This window comes from Dipteris shenzhenensis, chromosome 1 (genome assembly GCF_047967505.1).
Source record: "Dipteris shenzhenensis isolate YYH24624 ecotype China chromosome 1, Dip_SZ_1.0, whole genome shotgun sequence".
Taxonomy (NCBI): Eukaryota; Viridiplantae; Streptophyta; class Polypodiopsida; order Gleicheniales; family Dipteridaceae; genus Dipteris; species Dipteris shenzhenensis.
Genome location: NC_141596.1, coordinates 70,415,953 through 70,433,627, shown reverse-complemented (window position 1 = coordinate 70,433,627; position 17,675 = coordinate 70,415,953). Strand labels below are relative to the sequence as shown.

The following is a 17,675-nucleotide window of genomic DNA, read 5'->3' as shown; positions in this document are numbered from 1 at the left end:
TGTAAATTGTCACTACTATGCTTTATTTTGTTTGTAGCACTATTAATTACGACATGCTATATATACTTTCATAATATGCATACACAATGCTTGCTTATTCTTAAACACAGATTGCAGATATCTAAGTCAATGTGTATCCTCTCTCTTCCATCAATCCATATTCTTTCAACAACATGCTATTTGAGGCACCCTTGCATGGACTCTTCAACTGAATTTATCTTAATCTCTCTCTCTTGCACACACGCACACACTTTTGGTGAAATGCATGTATCTTTATATTACAAAGAGGAGTCCCTAAATAGAGGACTTGCTATTACAATGTCAAAAGATTTCATTGAAAGACAAGTAAACACAATGTTCTATCTGTCGACTCAGAGGCAATCATAAAGGGATTGCCTGAGCAACATCTAGAAATAGTGAAACATGGAAGAAGAAGATGCTCCAAAGACTCTATGGTTTCTTACAAAGTCCCCAATATTGCACCCATGTGGAAAAACACAGCAACTCGGGACTCTAAGGATGAATGCAAAAGAGCCAAAACAACTTGCCAAAGCAAGTAGTAGGAAATTAGGCTTGGAAACATTGCTGCAACACAAAAGTCGTGAGTGGTAGGACAATGCCAGAAAAGATGGAGCAAAGATTCCCTTGGCGCAAGGCACCTGTGATGGACAACAACAATATGTCTATGTACTAGAGTTGGCCAAAGGGAGGAACACCAAGCATTACTCCCCATAGAAAAACTTGTTGGTGAGGAAGAAGTTAGAGTGACAAAGCTGTAGCAATCTTCTCTCTCTCTCTCTCTCTCTCTCTCACACGCACGCACACACACACACACACACACACACACACACACCCCACTTTTTTTGGGTGAATGTTTTTTGCATTATATTACAGAGTCACTATCCGAAAGTGGGATGTGCTCAAATACATCAAGAAAAGATCTCAATATATGACAAGTATACATCATGATCTATAGACTGTGTATGCAAGCAATCATAAGAAGATTGCTGCAAAGAGTGCTTGAAAACAGAGTAAATTGAAAAAATTGGATCACCAAAAAATCTATGATTTCTATCCTTCCATAGAGTTCAAAGTGCCCAATACCGAACCCAAATGAAAAATAAATCAAACTCCTGTCTAGGTGAGTGAATCCCAAACAATTAGAAAGACTTTCCAAAAGTGGCACTTGAAAATCTTGTTCGCAAACGCTATCCCAAAAGTCCAAGGAAATCACGTGTATGAGAACAATGCCAAAAAAGATGAGGCACCGACTCCCAAGGAGCCAAGCATCTATAGCAAACAACCGGAGCTATATGTCTCCATGCTAGCATCTGCGCAGATGGAAGAACTCCTAGTAAGACTCTCCAAATCCTTCGCAATCGCTTTCGCCACCACTTTGCAGGATGATTCCTATGCCAAAGGTTATTTGCCCTTTGCGAAGCCCAAGGCAAGAGAAAAAGATACACTTTTTTTTTTTGGGTGGAATCTTTTGAGTCATTATATCACAAAAAAGGCTATCCCAGAAGGAGAGAGCTATAATACATCAAGAGAAAATCTCACTGTAGGACAAATATATATCATGATCAAAGACACGAGATTGCAAGCAATCAAAAAGCCATTGCTGCAAAGAGTGTCTGAAGAAAGAGAAATTGGAAAAAACAGAATCACCAAAGACCCTATGATTGCGATCCTTCCAGAGAGTCCAGAATGCTCACTACCGAACCCAAACAAAAAAGAAATCAAATCCCTGTCTAGGTGGATATACACCAAAAAGCCAGAAGAACTTGCCAAAAGCAATATGAGGAAACCAAGCTCTCAAAATCTGCCCGAGGAAGTCCAAGAAAGCACAAGAGTTAGGACAAGAGATGAGGTACAGTCTCTCTCGGAGCCAGACATCTGCGACAAATAGAGGAAGCAACATGTCATCGTGCCAAGAGCTGTCCATGAGGAAGAACACCCAACAAAACTCTCCACAGGAAAACCTGATGACGGAGAGGAATCTTAGAATGCCAAATCTGTCTCAAACATTTCCGCCACTATTTCATAGGACGATTAAGATGCCAAAGCTGATTTGCCTTTTGCGAGATAAATGAAGTAAGTAGAAATTTATAAAGAGAACAAACACACACATGTATGTTTACATACATACATACATACATGTACGCGTGTTGAGGGAGGAGGGTCTATGGCGATCGTAATTGATCTATATAGCACGCACCTCTTGATGGTGGTAGAAAAGATTACAACATATTTAGGCTTCAAAACTCTCTTCCACAATAGTTCTTCTTATGTTGTGTCTTGATTGGGGTTCTTCCTTTTGGACATATCTTAGCTCGTCATCACAATGCTCTTGCCGCTTGTAGACGATGTCTGTCCTTGTGGGAGTTGATGCCCCATTTATTTTGGCATTGCTCGGAGTCTCATGATTTCTTGCTTTTGTTACAACAACGGCCTCAGGCTCATTCCGTTAGTGCTTCTTTTATCAAGCAATTCTAGTTGTTTGGTTTTCACGCAATTAGGCAAGATTACTATCTTTTTTTATATTGCGTTTGTTATTGGGCTCTATGGACCGCCTACCTCTTACATACATACATATCATACATACATACACACACACAATCTTTTTTAGTGAAATCCATGTCGCTTTATATTACAAAGAAAAGCCCCCACATTTTTTTTTGTGAAATTCATTTAAGCTCTTATTACAAGAAATAGTCCCAAAAGAAGGGACAGCCAGTTGCAAGCATAAGAAGATATCATATATGACATGAAGGCAAGATAATCTCAATCTTGTGCATACAGACAATAATAGAACGATTGCCATAGAGATGCCCGAAGAAATAATATTTAGCAAGAGAAGGTTCACCAAAGACCCAATGGTTGTGGTGTTTCCATATTCCACAACATAGAAAAATGGTCAACATGTTTTTTTTGGGTGTCTAAGAGAGACTTCTTTGAGCCCAAAATAATAAAAGAAAATACAAAATAATAATGAAACCAGAAGTGACTTCTATGAACATCCAACATCCCATATGATAAATTACAAGTAATCAAGCTGAAAATGAGATTGGGGTACACCTAAAGATTATGCCATACAAGATACATGGATGTGAGAATAATCCATGATCAAGTATAACAAGAATGCTAGTGAGGTTAGGATTAACAAAGGAGGTCAAGCTAAATTCAATGATGAGAAGCACTAGAACTTTCTGTCTTGCAGATACATGGCTATCAGCCACTGGTCAATTTAAAGAAGAGCATCAAAACATAACATGCAAGGCTTGAGCCCTACCATATGTCTTTAAAAGGAAAAGTGAATCGAATTACTCCTTCCAAGCTTAAGCTGTTGGTTTTTGAGATACAATCATGCTTCATATTAAAACAACTTTAAAGGTTGAGTTGAATGAGAGAGAGAGAGAGAGAGAGATGAACTTATTGGCTAGATATATTGATTTTAAGAGGATCTCTTAAAAAAGAAACACGATCATTCAAGTTGCAACTTCGAAAAACAATGTGTGCACGCATGTGTGTGTGTCCATGCCATGTTAGAATGCATCCTATAGCGAAGGCAGATGCATTTACATGCACATGTGTGTGTTTGTGCGCGTGCACGTGCGCCCACATGGATACGCACATCCTGTAGCGAAGGCAGATGCATCTACATGCACATGTGCGTGTTTGTGTGTGCACGTGCGCCCTCGTGGATACATACATACACACATATACAGATATACAATGTACTCAAGTGTACAAGGATGGGTGCATGCATGCAAGTGCCTGTTTCACAAAGGCCCCACTTATAGGGACGTAGTTACCACTAATAAGGAGCTTGATGAGAGTGATGCAGCATCTCTTAGACGGCCTCATGGGCAATCCCTCAGTGCACAGGAAATAGAGCAGCAGCCCTTGATTTTGCATCGAAGGTGTGTATGTATGTGAATGTACAGAGTATACATTACGTGCACTACATTACGTGCGCGTGTGCACACGCATGTGTACATATGTGCATGTGCCCTCACACACAACCTCACACACACCTGTATTTATACACATGCACTAGTGCCCTCACTCACTGCTCACACACAAAACGTAGAAAAACACAAGCACTACTCCCAACAAGTTGTCCTATAGAAAGTACCAATACCTAAACTGTATGACTGCATGGACATTGATATAATAATGGTTCCCTTTTTACTTACAAATTGATTTTTTTTGCAAAGATATTGACTAAAAATAGATGGTGAAGGATTCAATGTTCAGGAACAAGATTTAAAATGATCGAAGAATAACTTGACATGGGATAAATATTACTGTTCAGGAAGTGGCTATATTGTGCAATTGCTATGGCCCTGTCTGAAACATCGTCAGATAAAAAATCGTAAGGTGAGACCTTACTTGTGTCTATTAGAGGTTGCCACTTGAAGCCTTGCCGCTCCGGCAATGTTACTATGACAGCAAGGTGGCTTGCATTGAAAGCAATATAGAGTTCCTTATTTTCATCATCCATCTGAATCATTAATGGACCACAGTGCCAGCTTAGATAAACCCTCTACGATATCTAAAGATTATATTCTTCTACCTTAAGACTCACATTATCCCGCATTGCAAGTTTGAAAATCAAGATCATTTTGTAAAAGGGTGTTATCTAACAGAAAGGAAGGGATACAATGCTTGTTTAAGGGAGAAATACTCACAATTGTGAGACCCACAAATCGACTTTTTTCAGACCAGTCTGGCTTGTCAGGAAAAATACCATGCCATTGAAGTCTTTCTGCAGTTGGAAAGTCCAATAAGCCTAAAGCCTCATGTTTCCTGTAATATCAGGTCAAAGGTCAGTGCAAGCAAGAATAAGACATCCTTCACCTTTTTATACCACTCAAATGCTTGTTTACCTCCGAAAATTCAGTATAAGCCTCGTGAATCGATAAAATCCAGCTGGATCTGCTTCCTTCTTATCCCACCGGAAATAGTTTATCTGCATAGAAATTCCATGTGGCACATGATCAACAGACTGTTGTTTTTGAATGATTGTTAACAGTGGACGAGCAAAACATATTATGCTCAATGAATTTAAAAAGCACCTATCCTTAATTGATATACAGTCTATCCCATTATTCCCTTATCTGCAGTGAGCCCCACTGCCTTCACGACCATAATCTGAATTCCCAAACTTTGCCCACAGGATAGGCTTGCAGAGGAAGAACTACAGAGGCAAAGTTTGCTCCAATGAAACAGGGTGATCAAGTCTTGTGGGACAGTACATAGTTGTCATGGCAATACGTATTGTTGTTTCCTCCTTTTGTATGAGCATATTCGTCTCCCATTGTTACCATTGGAACTCCCTGAATGAATCATATAAAGCAATACAACATTGGTCAGATACAAATCATCTCATTTTATTGCATGTTCCCAGTTACAGGAGAAACTTGGGAAACTAATTAGGAGACAGAAGATATTAAAACTTGCGTGGAAGTTACAATAATGCATACAAGGGATCATGATAAAGCACATTGCCTATGAAAACGGCTAAAGGAGTGCTCTGTTTCCCTTGACCTTGAAAGGAATGTCCTTTCAAGGTCAAGGAAAAAAGAACACTCCTTAGTCAAAGGTTGGTTTCTTTTTAAACTAAGGAGTGCTGTTTTTCCCTTGACCTTGGACTGTCCTTTCAAGGTCAATGGAAAAAGAACACTCCTTAGTCAAAGATTGGATTCAAGAGTCTTGGTATAAAGGGAGAGAATCTTTAGCAAACGAGGAAACTTTTCTCATGACAGGTAGAATTCCAGAAGAGGTTCCAAAACGGAAAAGGCAAAGGTTTGTGAAGGCATGTGAGTCTTATTGTCTTATTGGTGATGTACTTCTCATGAAGGGATCTGATCTTGTGCTCAGGAGGGTTCCATGGCAAGAGGAAGTGATCCACATTTTGGAATCTGGAAGCTTACCCGTAAAGGACAGCCAAGACACTTTCATTTGCTCTCCCTCTCTCCCTCTCTCAACAGATGCACTAGGGCCCAGGACAATCGTCGGGCTGGGCCCCCCTGAAGGTTTTTATTCATCAGAGAGAAATTGAGTACATGAGTTCAGCTTAGAAGCTGTACATACAAATTCAAACATGAAAATCAAATTACATGAGCTCTCAGGCTCCCTTTCTTGGCAACAAGCCACTTGTCAATTCCTGCACTACTTTCCTAATTACATGCTACTAAAGGCAACTCTGGACTCTTCAAAGCACTTGGTCACGTGAACCGCCTCCTAGACTCTTATTAGGCTCCCGTAGCGCTTAGGAAAATAACTCTTCCTAGTACCTGCAATAATTAATTAAAGTGCACCACCATGGCACCCATTAATTGTTAGGGCTTTGCATGCAAATAATACACTGTGGACTAATTCTAGTCATGGTGGGCGTCCCCACTGAACACATGTGCACACATAACAAATATAAAAATATATATTTATTCTCGTTGACCGAAGTCAACGCTCTTGATCATAATTAAGGGCTTTGACCAAAGGTCGAGGCGCCTTAATTATAGTCAAGTCTCTCCAACCGAAGTTGGCACAACTCTCCAACCGAAGTTGGCACATCTTGGTTAACCGTAGTTAACCCTCTTGGCGTATGCGAAGTCTCGTTGACTTAAGTTAACACTCTCTGAACGTAGTCAGCTCTGTAGTTCTCTGGTTAACCGCAGTTAACCCTCTTGGTAATAAACCAAGTCTCCCCGATCGAAGTCAGGTTTACTTGACCAGAGTCAAGTATCTTTGACCGTAGTCAATTCTTTGACCATTAAAAGAACTCTTTGACCATAATTAATACATATGAAAACTCTTTAATTATGATCAAATAAATGGTCAAATGTACTTTGACTTAGGATATTTACATTGTGGTGACATCCCCTCAGCTTCTATTCAGTTGACCTCAACTGAAAAGCTTCCTTGTAAACATCCAAAAGCTGTGGATGATCGGATAACATGTCTTCATCCATCCACTTGGCATCTAATGCCGTATAATTCTTGAATTTCACAAGATACCTGTAAAACTCCTTGCCCTGAGGGCCTTTGCGTATAGTATGTCACACAATCTGCTCTAGCTGAAGGACCTCCTCCAGCTCATCCACTTCTGGTGGATCCTTTGATACTGGCTCTGTAGGCTCTGGCCCTTGGAATTTCTTTAGAAGACTCACATGGAATGCATTGTGAATCCTCCAATGCTCTGGCAATGCTAACCTGTATGCAACCTCATTTATTCTTTCTGTAACCCTGAAAGGGCCATAGTATCTGGGAGATAACTTTGCATACACTTTCTGTTTGCCTTTAAACTTGCGGAGCCTAGCTTTCTCGAACTTCAAAAGTACCCAATCCCTTTCCTTGAGATCTAACTGTCTCCTATGCTTATCTGTAGCTCTTTTATGCTTCCCTTGAGACCTTTCAATTGCTGTCCGGACTTGGCTGTAAGCTGTTTGGAGGTCTCTCACAAACTCATCAGCCTTTCATCCTTGGTCCTCAGGATAGGTGGCAGAATAACCTTCCCATAAATGACCTCAAAGGGAGCTTTCCCTGTAGAGCTATGTACTGTATAATATTTAAGCAAACTCTACCAATGGTAGGTACTTTTCCCAGTATGAACCTTGGTCACCCACGTAGCATTTCAGCATATCCAATGCTGTAGAATTTGCTACTTCACTTTGACCATCTGGCTGGGGATGGAAGGAAGAAGAAAATTTCAGATTCGTCCCCATGTTATCAAATAAAGCTCTCCAGAATAGACTGGTCATTTTGGGATCTCGATCACTGACAATGGACTTAGGCATACCATGGTGCTTAAAGATCTGTGCCATGAAAAGCTTAGCCATATGATCTGCCTTTATGGTTTTGTGAACCGGAATGAAATGAGCTTGCTTGCTGAATCTATCAATGATAGTCCAAATCCCATCATTCCTTGACTTTGATCTTGGCAAATAAAAAATGAAGTCCATTGTAATACTTTCCCACGGTGCCTGAGGCACAGGAAGAGGCATAAGTAGGCCAGGTGCCTTCCGTCTATCATATTTTACTTTCTGATACGTAAGGCATTCAGTAACAAACTGATGTATATCTTTCCGCATCCCTGGCCAAAAGAAATACCTCTCTAGTGCTAGAGTTGTTGCTGTAATTCCTCTATGTCCAGCATAGGGAGGTGCATGGCATTCCTCCAAAATCTTTCTTCTCATCTCCTAGGTGATTCATAGGCAATCATCTTTCATTAGATACCCATCTTTCAGAGAATAGTGACTGGTGGACTGCCCCTCTTGCATTTGCTGTAAAATCTCACCAAAATCTGAGCATATTGCTCCCTCATGCCTTCCAAGTCCTAATGATAAACAATAGTCACATTATTGACCTAGGGTCTTCGGGACAAGGCATTTGCCACGCTATTCCGAATTCTTGGGGTATGGACAATCTGAAAATGATACATTGACAGCATATTTGCCCATTTCATATGCTTCTCTGAAAGTTTTGTCTGAGTTAGACTTTGGTGGTCTGTTTTAACAGTAAAAGCTGCACCCAAAAGATAATGCTTCCATGTGTTCACAGCATGAACTACAGCCAACAATTCTTTTTCATAGATTCCCAGATCTCTTTCAGCATCACGCAATCTTCGGCTCTCGTATGCTATTACATGTCCATTCTGATGTAATGCAGCCCCAACACACTCTCCACAAGCATCGCAATCAACATCAAAAGGTTCATAAAGATCCGGGACTACAAGAATAGGCTTGGTACTCAACTTCTCTTTGAGTGCATTGAATGCTTTCTTATGTGATATTCCCCATGTAAAGGCTGCATTTTTCTTAGTAAGGTCATGTAATGGAGCTGCGGTATCAGCAAAATGTCTGATGAATCTCCTGTAATAGGAGCAAAGTTCCAAAAAACTACAAACTCCATGCACAGTTTTCAACTCAGGCCATTCTTAGATGGCTCGGATCTTTGCAGGATCCATCTGTATCCCATTCTTGGATATTATATGCCCTAGATAATGGATCTCTTCCAAAAAGAATTCACTTTTCTTGCTATTGGCAAAAAGCTGATGATTTCAAAGTTCTTGAAATACCAAAGCAAGATGTTCCCTGTGCTCTTCTTCTGTCTTTGAAAAGACTAGGATATCATCAAAGAAAGTACCTATGAAATGCCTGTACTTTCGGAAGATGCGATCCATCATTCTATTGAATGTGGCTGGAGCATTTGTCAACCCAAAAGGCATCACTAAGTCATCATACAACCTGAATGTAGTGCAAAAAGCTGTCTTATGCACATCTTGCCGTTGTATCCTGACTTGATGATAGCCACTCTTCAAGTCTATCTTGCTGAAAACTGTTGCTCCTTTGAAATGGTCAAGCACATCATCTATGCGTGGTATCGGAAATCCATTTTTGATGGTCATCTTATTCACTGCACGATAATCAATGCACATTTGAAAAGAGCCATCTTTCTTCTGTACTAGAAGCACTAGTGAGCAAAAAGGAGACGAGCTGGGCTGAATCAACCCTTTGGATAGCAAGTCCTTTACCTGAGCCATAATCTCCTCTCTCTAATCGCACCGACTCTATAACGTGGTATGTTTGGTGGCTCACTACCAAGCATTAATTCTATCTGATGATCTTCTGGTCTCTCTGGGGGCAACTCCCCTGGCAAAGCATCGAAAAAGCAATCTTTAAAGTTTACAAGAAACTGAAATTTATCTTTGTCTGCATCATTCATTTCAGCACGCATATCATTCTCTTTTTCTTTTACAAAAACCATATACGCGGGAATTGCAGACTTTATTGCTTTACCACATGTAACATCAGATACAATGGGGATAGTCTCCCCTTTATTCCTGGCAACTAAACGCTAGTTTTCCCCCCCATGGATAAAACTCAGCACCCTCTCAGGGTATTCTATCGTTACTTCCTTTCGATGGAACCACGGTGTACCAAGTACAACATCATGCTGCTTGAGAGGAGAGATTAAGAAGTCCTCTTGATCTACATAGCTCTGCACATGGACACGAAGCTTTCCAATCAAAGGAGTAACTTGCACTGGATTCCATTGGAACATTTGATCAGCATCAAGAGCTCTGCCTAGCTCTTCAATTTTTATCCCTAATCTCAGGGCTAAATCTTCAGATATGAAATTGTCTGTAGACCCTGGATCAAATAGGATGAATGCTTGCTGATCTCTTATCTTTCCCCATGATAGCAAAAGCTCTTTTTCCTTTGGGTCTGAGGTACACCCCAAAACATTTGAGACTGCTCCCACCATTGGCCTCGGTGGTACTTGTGGCTTTTTCTGCTCCTTAGAACCCGAAGGCTTCTCAGGGCACTGGGCAACCATATGCCCCTCTTTCCCACACTTAAAGCATTTCCCATCTCTACGGAATTCAGCTATCTATTCAGAAGTGAATGGGGATTTGCCTTTATATGACTTTGAAAACTGAGTACCCCTCAGCTTCTGAGGCTGAAACCCTTTCTCTTCAACCTTGGGATACTCTTTCTTTTCTGATTTTGAAAAATCAGTTTTCTTTCTTTCAACACATCCTACATGCAAGGATAGTACTGTGGATGGATCTTGTAACGGCACAAGACTAGCTACTGAAGCTGAATGCATAAGGTCTTGAATATTCTTTGCCCCCAAAGCATTCACTACTGCCTGGATTCTTGAACTGAGACCTGCTCTATACTTTCTCATTTGGGTTCCTTTGAAGATCTTTTTGAAAGGTGCAACCTGCAAATAAGCATCCCAAAACTTTTGGTTGTACACATCCACTATATCTCCTGCATCCATATGCAAACTGTCCCAATCTTGAAGAACATGATCTCTAAACTGTTTAGGCATAAACTACCGGTAGAAGGCTTTCTTGAAGTCCTTCCACTTCTTTGGGGCTGACCCATCTGTGGTCTGTGCACTCCACCATGCACTAGCTGTTGCTGTCAAGTGCAAATTGACCATTCTTAACTTCGAGGATTCTGAAAACTTTTTAGTACCAAATGCAGCATCAAACTGCCTGATAAACTGCAATGCTTTGTCTGTATGACCATATTGTCCATTATAGGTCATAAACTTGACAGATTTACCTCCCTCTTTGAATTCCTTGATCTCTCTAGAAGACTTAATCTTCCTAGACTTCTTGTGTTTCTTTCTTTTCCTAGATGGTTTATCTGATAAAGAAGAAGATACAGAAGTCGAGCTCGAGGTAGACGGTGAAGGACTGGGAGATCGGTGATGATGCCTTGATCTCTTCCTCCTATGAGACCGTCCCCTATGAGATCTCTCTCTCTGTGGCTGTATACGAGAGTGTGCCTCTGGCATTGGCACATCATAAGCTGCATTAGGCATAGTTTCTGCTTGAAACAAATGCTGAGCTCTTGGATCCTTTCTAAGATTTTCCATCTCTTGTATACGAGTGTGTACCATCTGCTCAAATTCTTGCTGATTTTGCTGATTTTGCTGCACACTTCTCTGTCTTGGATGTGCATCCCTATCTTGTGAATCCCTCTGGATAGGTGATTGAGCCATTTTCTTACAACTCGTTTGAGATCTGCAAGTTTCTCACACACACTGTGTGTGCAACCTTTGCTTTTCAAAGAGGAAAATTACCTCAACAAGAGGTGTCTTGCATTCACAATCTATGCCAGTACCAGGCTGTCAACTCAAGGCATATACCCACAAAGTTGCCAAGGCATCAACAACTATATTGCCCCTTTTCTGGCTGCTGTAAATGACTTCAAAATGCATCTGTTTTTCCCTCTTTTCTCTGCTCAAAGGCATGCATATTCTTTTTCTGCAAATCTCTGATTTTCCTCTGATTTCTGCTTGCAACTGTAAGAGCAGTCATTGCTATGGCTGCATCAAAGGGATGGTCTTTACATCAGATGGATGTAAAGAATGCCTTCTTGCATGGTGATTTGCAAGAAGAGGTCTTTATGGAGCAGCCAGCAGTTTATGTTCATGCTATTCATCCTGAGTTTGTTTGCAGGTTGAAGAAAGCCTTGTATGGCTTGAAGCAAGCACCTAGAGCATGGTCTGACAAGATAGGATAGTATCTTATCACTATTGGTTTTCAGATTTCCAGGGCAGATTTCTCACTCTATGTGAGAAAAACAGAGAAAGGGATTATGTTGCTTGTCATTTATGTTGATGATTTGATCATCACACATGATAGTGATGAAGATATCCTTCATGTGAAAATGCTATTGAAGTAAAAGTTTGAGATGAAGGATTTGGGAGAGCTGTGTTATTTCTTAGGCATTGAGGTGATTAGATCACCAAGTGGGATGCAGCTCTTGTAGAGGCAGTATGGATTGGACATGCTGTCCAAATATGGGATGACAGGCTGTAAGCCGATTACAGTTCCTTTGGAGCAGAATGTGAAGCTGAGCACAGATGCAGGTGAGCTTCTGGAAGACCCTACTATGTACAGACGCATAGTAGGAAGTTTGATATATATGACTATTACCAGGCCAGATTTAAGCTATGTTGTTGGATTGGTAAGTCAGTTTATGCAGACTCCAAGGAAACTGCATTTGGATGCGTGCTGCCACATCAGCATTAGCCCCCACTGCCACATCAGCATCAGTCCCCACTGCCACATCAGCATCCACACGTGTCTGCCACATCATCTGCTCTGCTGGCTACCATGTCAACTCACACATGTGGCCGTCACATGTCTGCCACGTGTCTATTGTCTACCTCTGCCACGTGTGCACCACGTCAATACCTGTGCCACTTCATCCACTGAGCTATCTGCCAGCATGGACTGCCATGCCATCAAGCCTAAGGTTCCCAACCTTGGCTGACTTGGTCGGCATCACGCATCGCCGGAGCCTTCTACGTGCAGCGCAGATAATCGACGACGAAAAAGAAAGAGAAAATTTCTTTGGTCACGTCTGTCGTCGTGCCATCGCGTCAGCGTGCCTGTGCAGAGTGCCACGCCCGCTCCCGATCGTTGTTCTGTGCCTTCACAAGGCCATCGAAGATTTTCGTGAACTCCTTTGGGCATACCATCTAGTGACCTCCCTAATACTCCTTTGCCATTCGACGGAGAGATTTTTCCCAAAGTGTTGCGTTCTTGTGAGCACATTCCTTTGCTATTGAGTTGCAGGGCCCCGTGCGTAGAAGATAGTACTGGGCAGAGTAAACTCCTTGCTGGACTCTGGATATTCGGGCACGATGTACGTCTTAGACTTCGAACTGTGCATTCTTATCCCGTCACATTTGAAGCCCCAAGCATACTGTTTACCATCTCTTGAGCCAACGCCATCCTCCCTTCATGAATTAACGTCGAATCCTTTTACTCTCTTGTTGGGTCGTCACAGCCTTTAAGCTTTAGATCGTCACCCCATTCAAAAAGAAGGCGAGCCAAGCTCTGATACCAATGGAACCTTACCCGTAAAGGACAGCCAACACACTTTCATTTGCTCTCCCTCTCTCAATAGATGCACTAGGGCCCAGGACAATCGTCGGGCTGGACCCCCCGAAGGTTTTTATTCATCAGAGAGAAATTGAGTACATGAGTTCAGCGTAGAAGCTGTACATACAAAATTCAAACGTGAAAATCAAATTACATGAGCTCTCAGGCTCCCTTTCTTGGCAACAAGCCACTCGTCAATTCCTGCACTACTTTCCTAATTACATGCTATTAAGGGCAACTCTGGAGCCTTCGAAGCACTTGGTCACACGAACCGCCTCCTAGACTCTTATTAGGCTCCCGTAGCGCTTAGGAAAATAACTCTTCCTAGTACCTGCAACAATTAATTAAAGCGCGCCACCATGGCACCCATTAATTGTTAGCGCTTTGCATGCATATTATACACTGTGGACTAATTCTAGTCACGGTGGGCGTCCCCACTGAACACATGTGCACACATAACAAATATAAAAATATATATTTATTCTTTCGTTGACCGAAGTCAACGCTCTTGATCATAATTAAGGGCTCTGACCAAAGGTCGAGGCGCCTTAATTATAGTCAAGTCTCTCCAACCAAAGTTGGCACAACTCTCCAACCGAAGTTGGCACATCTTGGTTAACCATAGTTAACTCTCTTGGCATATGCCAAGTCTCGTTGACTGAAGTCAACACTCTCTTACCGCAGTCAGCTCTGTAGTTCTGTGGTCAACCGCAGTTAACCCTCTTGGTAATAAACCAAGTCTCCTCGACCGAAGTCAGGTTTACTTGACCAGAGTCAAGTATCTTTGACCGTAGTTAATTCTTTGACCATTAAAAGAACTCTTTGACCATAATTAACACATATAAAAACTCTTTAATTATGATCAAATAAATAGTCAACTGTACTTTGACTTAGGATATTTACATTGTGCTGACAGAATCAAATCATGAAGGGATTTGTGGAGGACATTTTGCTTTCAAGACTATGCTAGGGAAAATCTTAATGGAAGGACATGTGTGGCCTTCACTCCAGAGAGATATCCAGCATTGGTGTAGATCATGTCTACAATGCCAACAAATGGGGAGAAGGATTTTGCTTCCTGAGTTGAGGAATGTAATCATGGCTTATAATATATTTAAAAAGTGGGGGATAGATGCAATAGGTCCATTACCTATGACAGCAAGGGAAAAATATTATCTTCTTCAGCAGTAGATTATCTTTCAAGATGGGCAAAGGCACGAGCAGTCCGTGCAGTGAATGCTAAGGAAGTTAGCAAGTTTGTATATGAAGATATCTGCTGTAGATTTGGAATGCCTTTGGAGTTGGTAAGTGACAAAGGACCAGGGTTCATGAACTAGTTGATTTGCTGTGTAACAGGTTGAAGATTATAAGCATAGATATACAACGCCACACTATCCACAGTGCAATAGTAAGAATGAGTATTTCAATGGTAGGTTAGTCAACATGATGAGCAAAATAATGAAGATGCACGGCAAGGGCTGGGATCAGGTGGTGCCAGAAGCTTTATGGGCATACAAGATAGCAGTTAAAGAAGGTACACAATTTTCTCCATTTCATCTTGTGTATCGAAAAGAAGCTATGTTGCCATTGGAGGTTGAAATTCCAGCTTTGAAAATGTTGATTAAGCTTGAGGAAAATCTAGAGGAAGACTACAAGAGGAGGTTATTTGAAATGCAGGAGGAACAATTGTATAGAGCACTAGCGGTCGAGCATTATGCTCAGATACTAGAGAAGAATCAAAAGAGGGCAAATCTGAAGTATAAGGATAAGAGGATTTATGAAGGAGATCTTGTTTTGAGATATGACAGTAAGCTGGACAGACATTTAAAACAAAGTTTATTACCAAGTGGGAAGGCCCCTACTGTGTGGTGAGGAAGTATGACAATGGATCCTATCAGCTATGTGATTTAGATGGAAGATTACATCAAAGCAGGGTAAATGATTTGCGGCTGAAGAAGTATTTTGTGAGAATCATTCAAGTATCAACATGTCGACTGATGGTACTGCAGAAGAATGCAGTCAGTGAAGTATTGGAAGAAGATATACTAAGCATGAATGCTTGCAGCCAGTGGGTTGAGCTAATATGATAGGCCAAAAAAATGTCAATAGGTTTTTCACTTGTTGCATGTTTGAGGGTAGGCACATAGGTATACACATAGCTAGTTGGTGATGGTTTTGAGTCAATGGGCACTCTCATCAAAAGGCTTTGTACTGATGTAAATATTCTTTTGAGATTGTAAATGCCTTTGCAGGGGCTCGTGGGATATGATGAAATGCAATGTGGGAGCACCACGATAATCCAAAGCATGGTTTCCAACATTGTCTATGTGGTGACGTGATAACCATGTGCTTCGAAATGTTGTCCCGTGTCATATGTTTATAATGTCATGAGTGTTTTTACTTTTGTCTTGAGTCATGTGAACTTTCCATGAGTCGAGTTGTTTGATCTAAGGAGATTAGAAGTGGCATGCAAGTGATTGAATGCCTAACTAGAACCATGTGTGCATCAATGTCTAAGGTTTGGAAAATGAGCATTTAATGCTTGGTGTATGAATTTGGGGGAAAATCTTGAGAGTGGTAAAATGTCATTGTTGAGGTGGCTGAATGAAGCGTGCATGTGAACGTGATTATGTGAATCTCTTCTCAAGCTTTCTGGATGGCAGTGTGGCAATGGTACCTGGGAGTTGCTGTTTTCTCTTGGATAATTCGAGAGCAATTGGAGGGCGCTTGAAGAAGAGGCTGGATGGAAATTCTGGAGGGGAACGTGCACATGCAAGGTGGCTACCTGATCTAGAAGAGGGATGCTCTGGCTGACCGGGGGAGTTGATCGATGGGATGCTTGCTGGAAGGATCGTTCGTGACTTTTGACGAGAGGCTCATAGGTGATAGCAAAGGTCGGTAGAGAGAGGCGGAAGCATTCCCTTGCTTGACGAGGTGACGAATGGAGCTTGTCTATGAGAGGCCGTTGCTCTTCGATCGTCGTTGAGACAGAAGATGCTTGCTGCAGATCAGTGCAACGCTGCTTTTCTAAATGAATTGTGGGAGGATGCTATTGATCGCTGATGTTGCTGCTTCAGTTTGTATGCTGTCACGTGGAGTCTAGCACAGTTCTTTTTTTGGCAGATTATATTGCCCAGAGGTGCTCGTTGTTAGTACGCAGGCTGGTATTGGTTGTGAGCATGAACGAGACTCTTAATGGCTGTGTATATGCATGGATAAGCTGATTCACACTCACTGAACGAGGCAGTTCTGTCTTGGAGAAAAGCCTGCATAGACTACATGCGACCTGTTTTGTGGAGCTCTCAATTTGGTTCGTGGTTGGGATCTTGGGCAGATAGTGATTACTGCGAGCCGTATATTTGTGGCTATACATGGTTGACTTGTTACTGAACGGTGAAGAGGGTTTTTTTTTGCCGTGGTGCAAATCTGAAGGTTGTCAATGACCTGTGCATCCCGAGTCATGGATTTTCTGTTTTTTTTTAATATATCTGAAATCAGTCGATTTTGTGGGGGGGTTTGTCTCGTTTTTGTGTGCTCAAGGATCCTTGCTCTGGATACTGGTGAACGTGCTCTTGAACTCGAGCCCTTGCTGCTGATCCCTCGAGTTCCAGCTCCAGTTTTTTTTCTCTTATACAAATCTAAAAGTATATGATGATTTTATCTCTGGAGCTTGGCCCAGAAGTACTCGGTGTGTATTTTGAGGGTTTTCAGATTGAAGTGTTGTTCAATGAGGTTCTTGGGTATGAGCCGGCCTTCAATAAATTTAAAGGGTAGTAAAGCTAACAAGCGACCAGACTCCAGTCAACATTGTCACATTAACAATTCAACAAAAGTATTACCAACAGACTGGGAGCTAGAGTGCCCCTGCACCAAGACAAAGACACAGATTAGCCCCACTTGGCGCCCCTTTCGGCATTTCTTTATTTAAGTGAGAGCCCAAAATCCTAGGCTACATAAAGGTTACGATCTTCATTACATTAGGGGCATTCCACATCCCAGTGCACATCCACATACCCTGCATAGCCTTTACTGTTCACTGCTCTCACCACTCTTGATAGTAGGTCTTCATCCCCATTCCAAGAAGCTTGCACACAGCTTGGAACTGTCACTAGTAACCACTTTTGGCCACACAACTCCCCATAGCTCTTTACTAGTGCCCAATTAGCCATCCATCTAGCAGCCAAGACTTGGTCACACAATCCCCTGCAAAAGCCACAAGTGTCCACTTGCACACCCACCTGCTCACTCTATGGGA

At 41.7% G+C, this 17,675-nt stretch overlaps 1 protein-coding gene across 1 annotated transcript in view; it reads right to left on the bottom strand.

Annotated features, from left to right (window-relative positions):
- Window positions 1-4,190: 4,190 nt before the first annotated feature.
- The window catches only part of ISA1 (isoamylase 1), a 116,836-nt gene continuing 103,351 nt past the window's right edge, over window positions 4,191-17,675 (bottom strand). The window contains exons 15-18 of the mRNA XM_087377892.1: window positions 5,262-5,342; window positions 4,893-4,975; window positions 4,695-4,812; window positions 4,191-4,507 (exon numbers count right to left, since the gene is read on the bottom strand). Of these exons, the coding sequence (XP_087234018.1) occupies window positions 4,250-4,507; window positions 4,695-4,812; window positions 4,893-4,975; window positions 5,262-5,342 (540 nt within the window). The 3' untranslated portion in view covers window positions 4,191-4,249. The remainder of the gene's footprint in view (window positions 4,508-4,694; window positions 4,813-4,892; window positions 4,976-5,261; window positions 5,343-17,675) is intronic.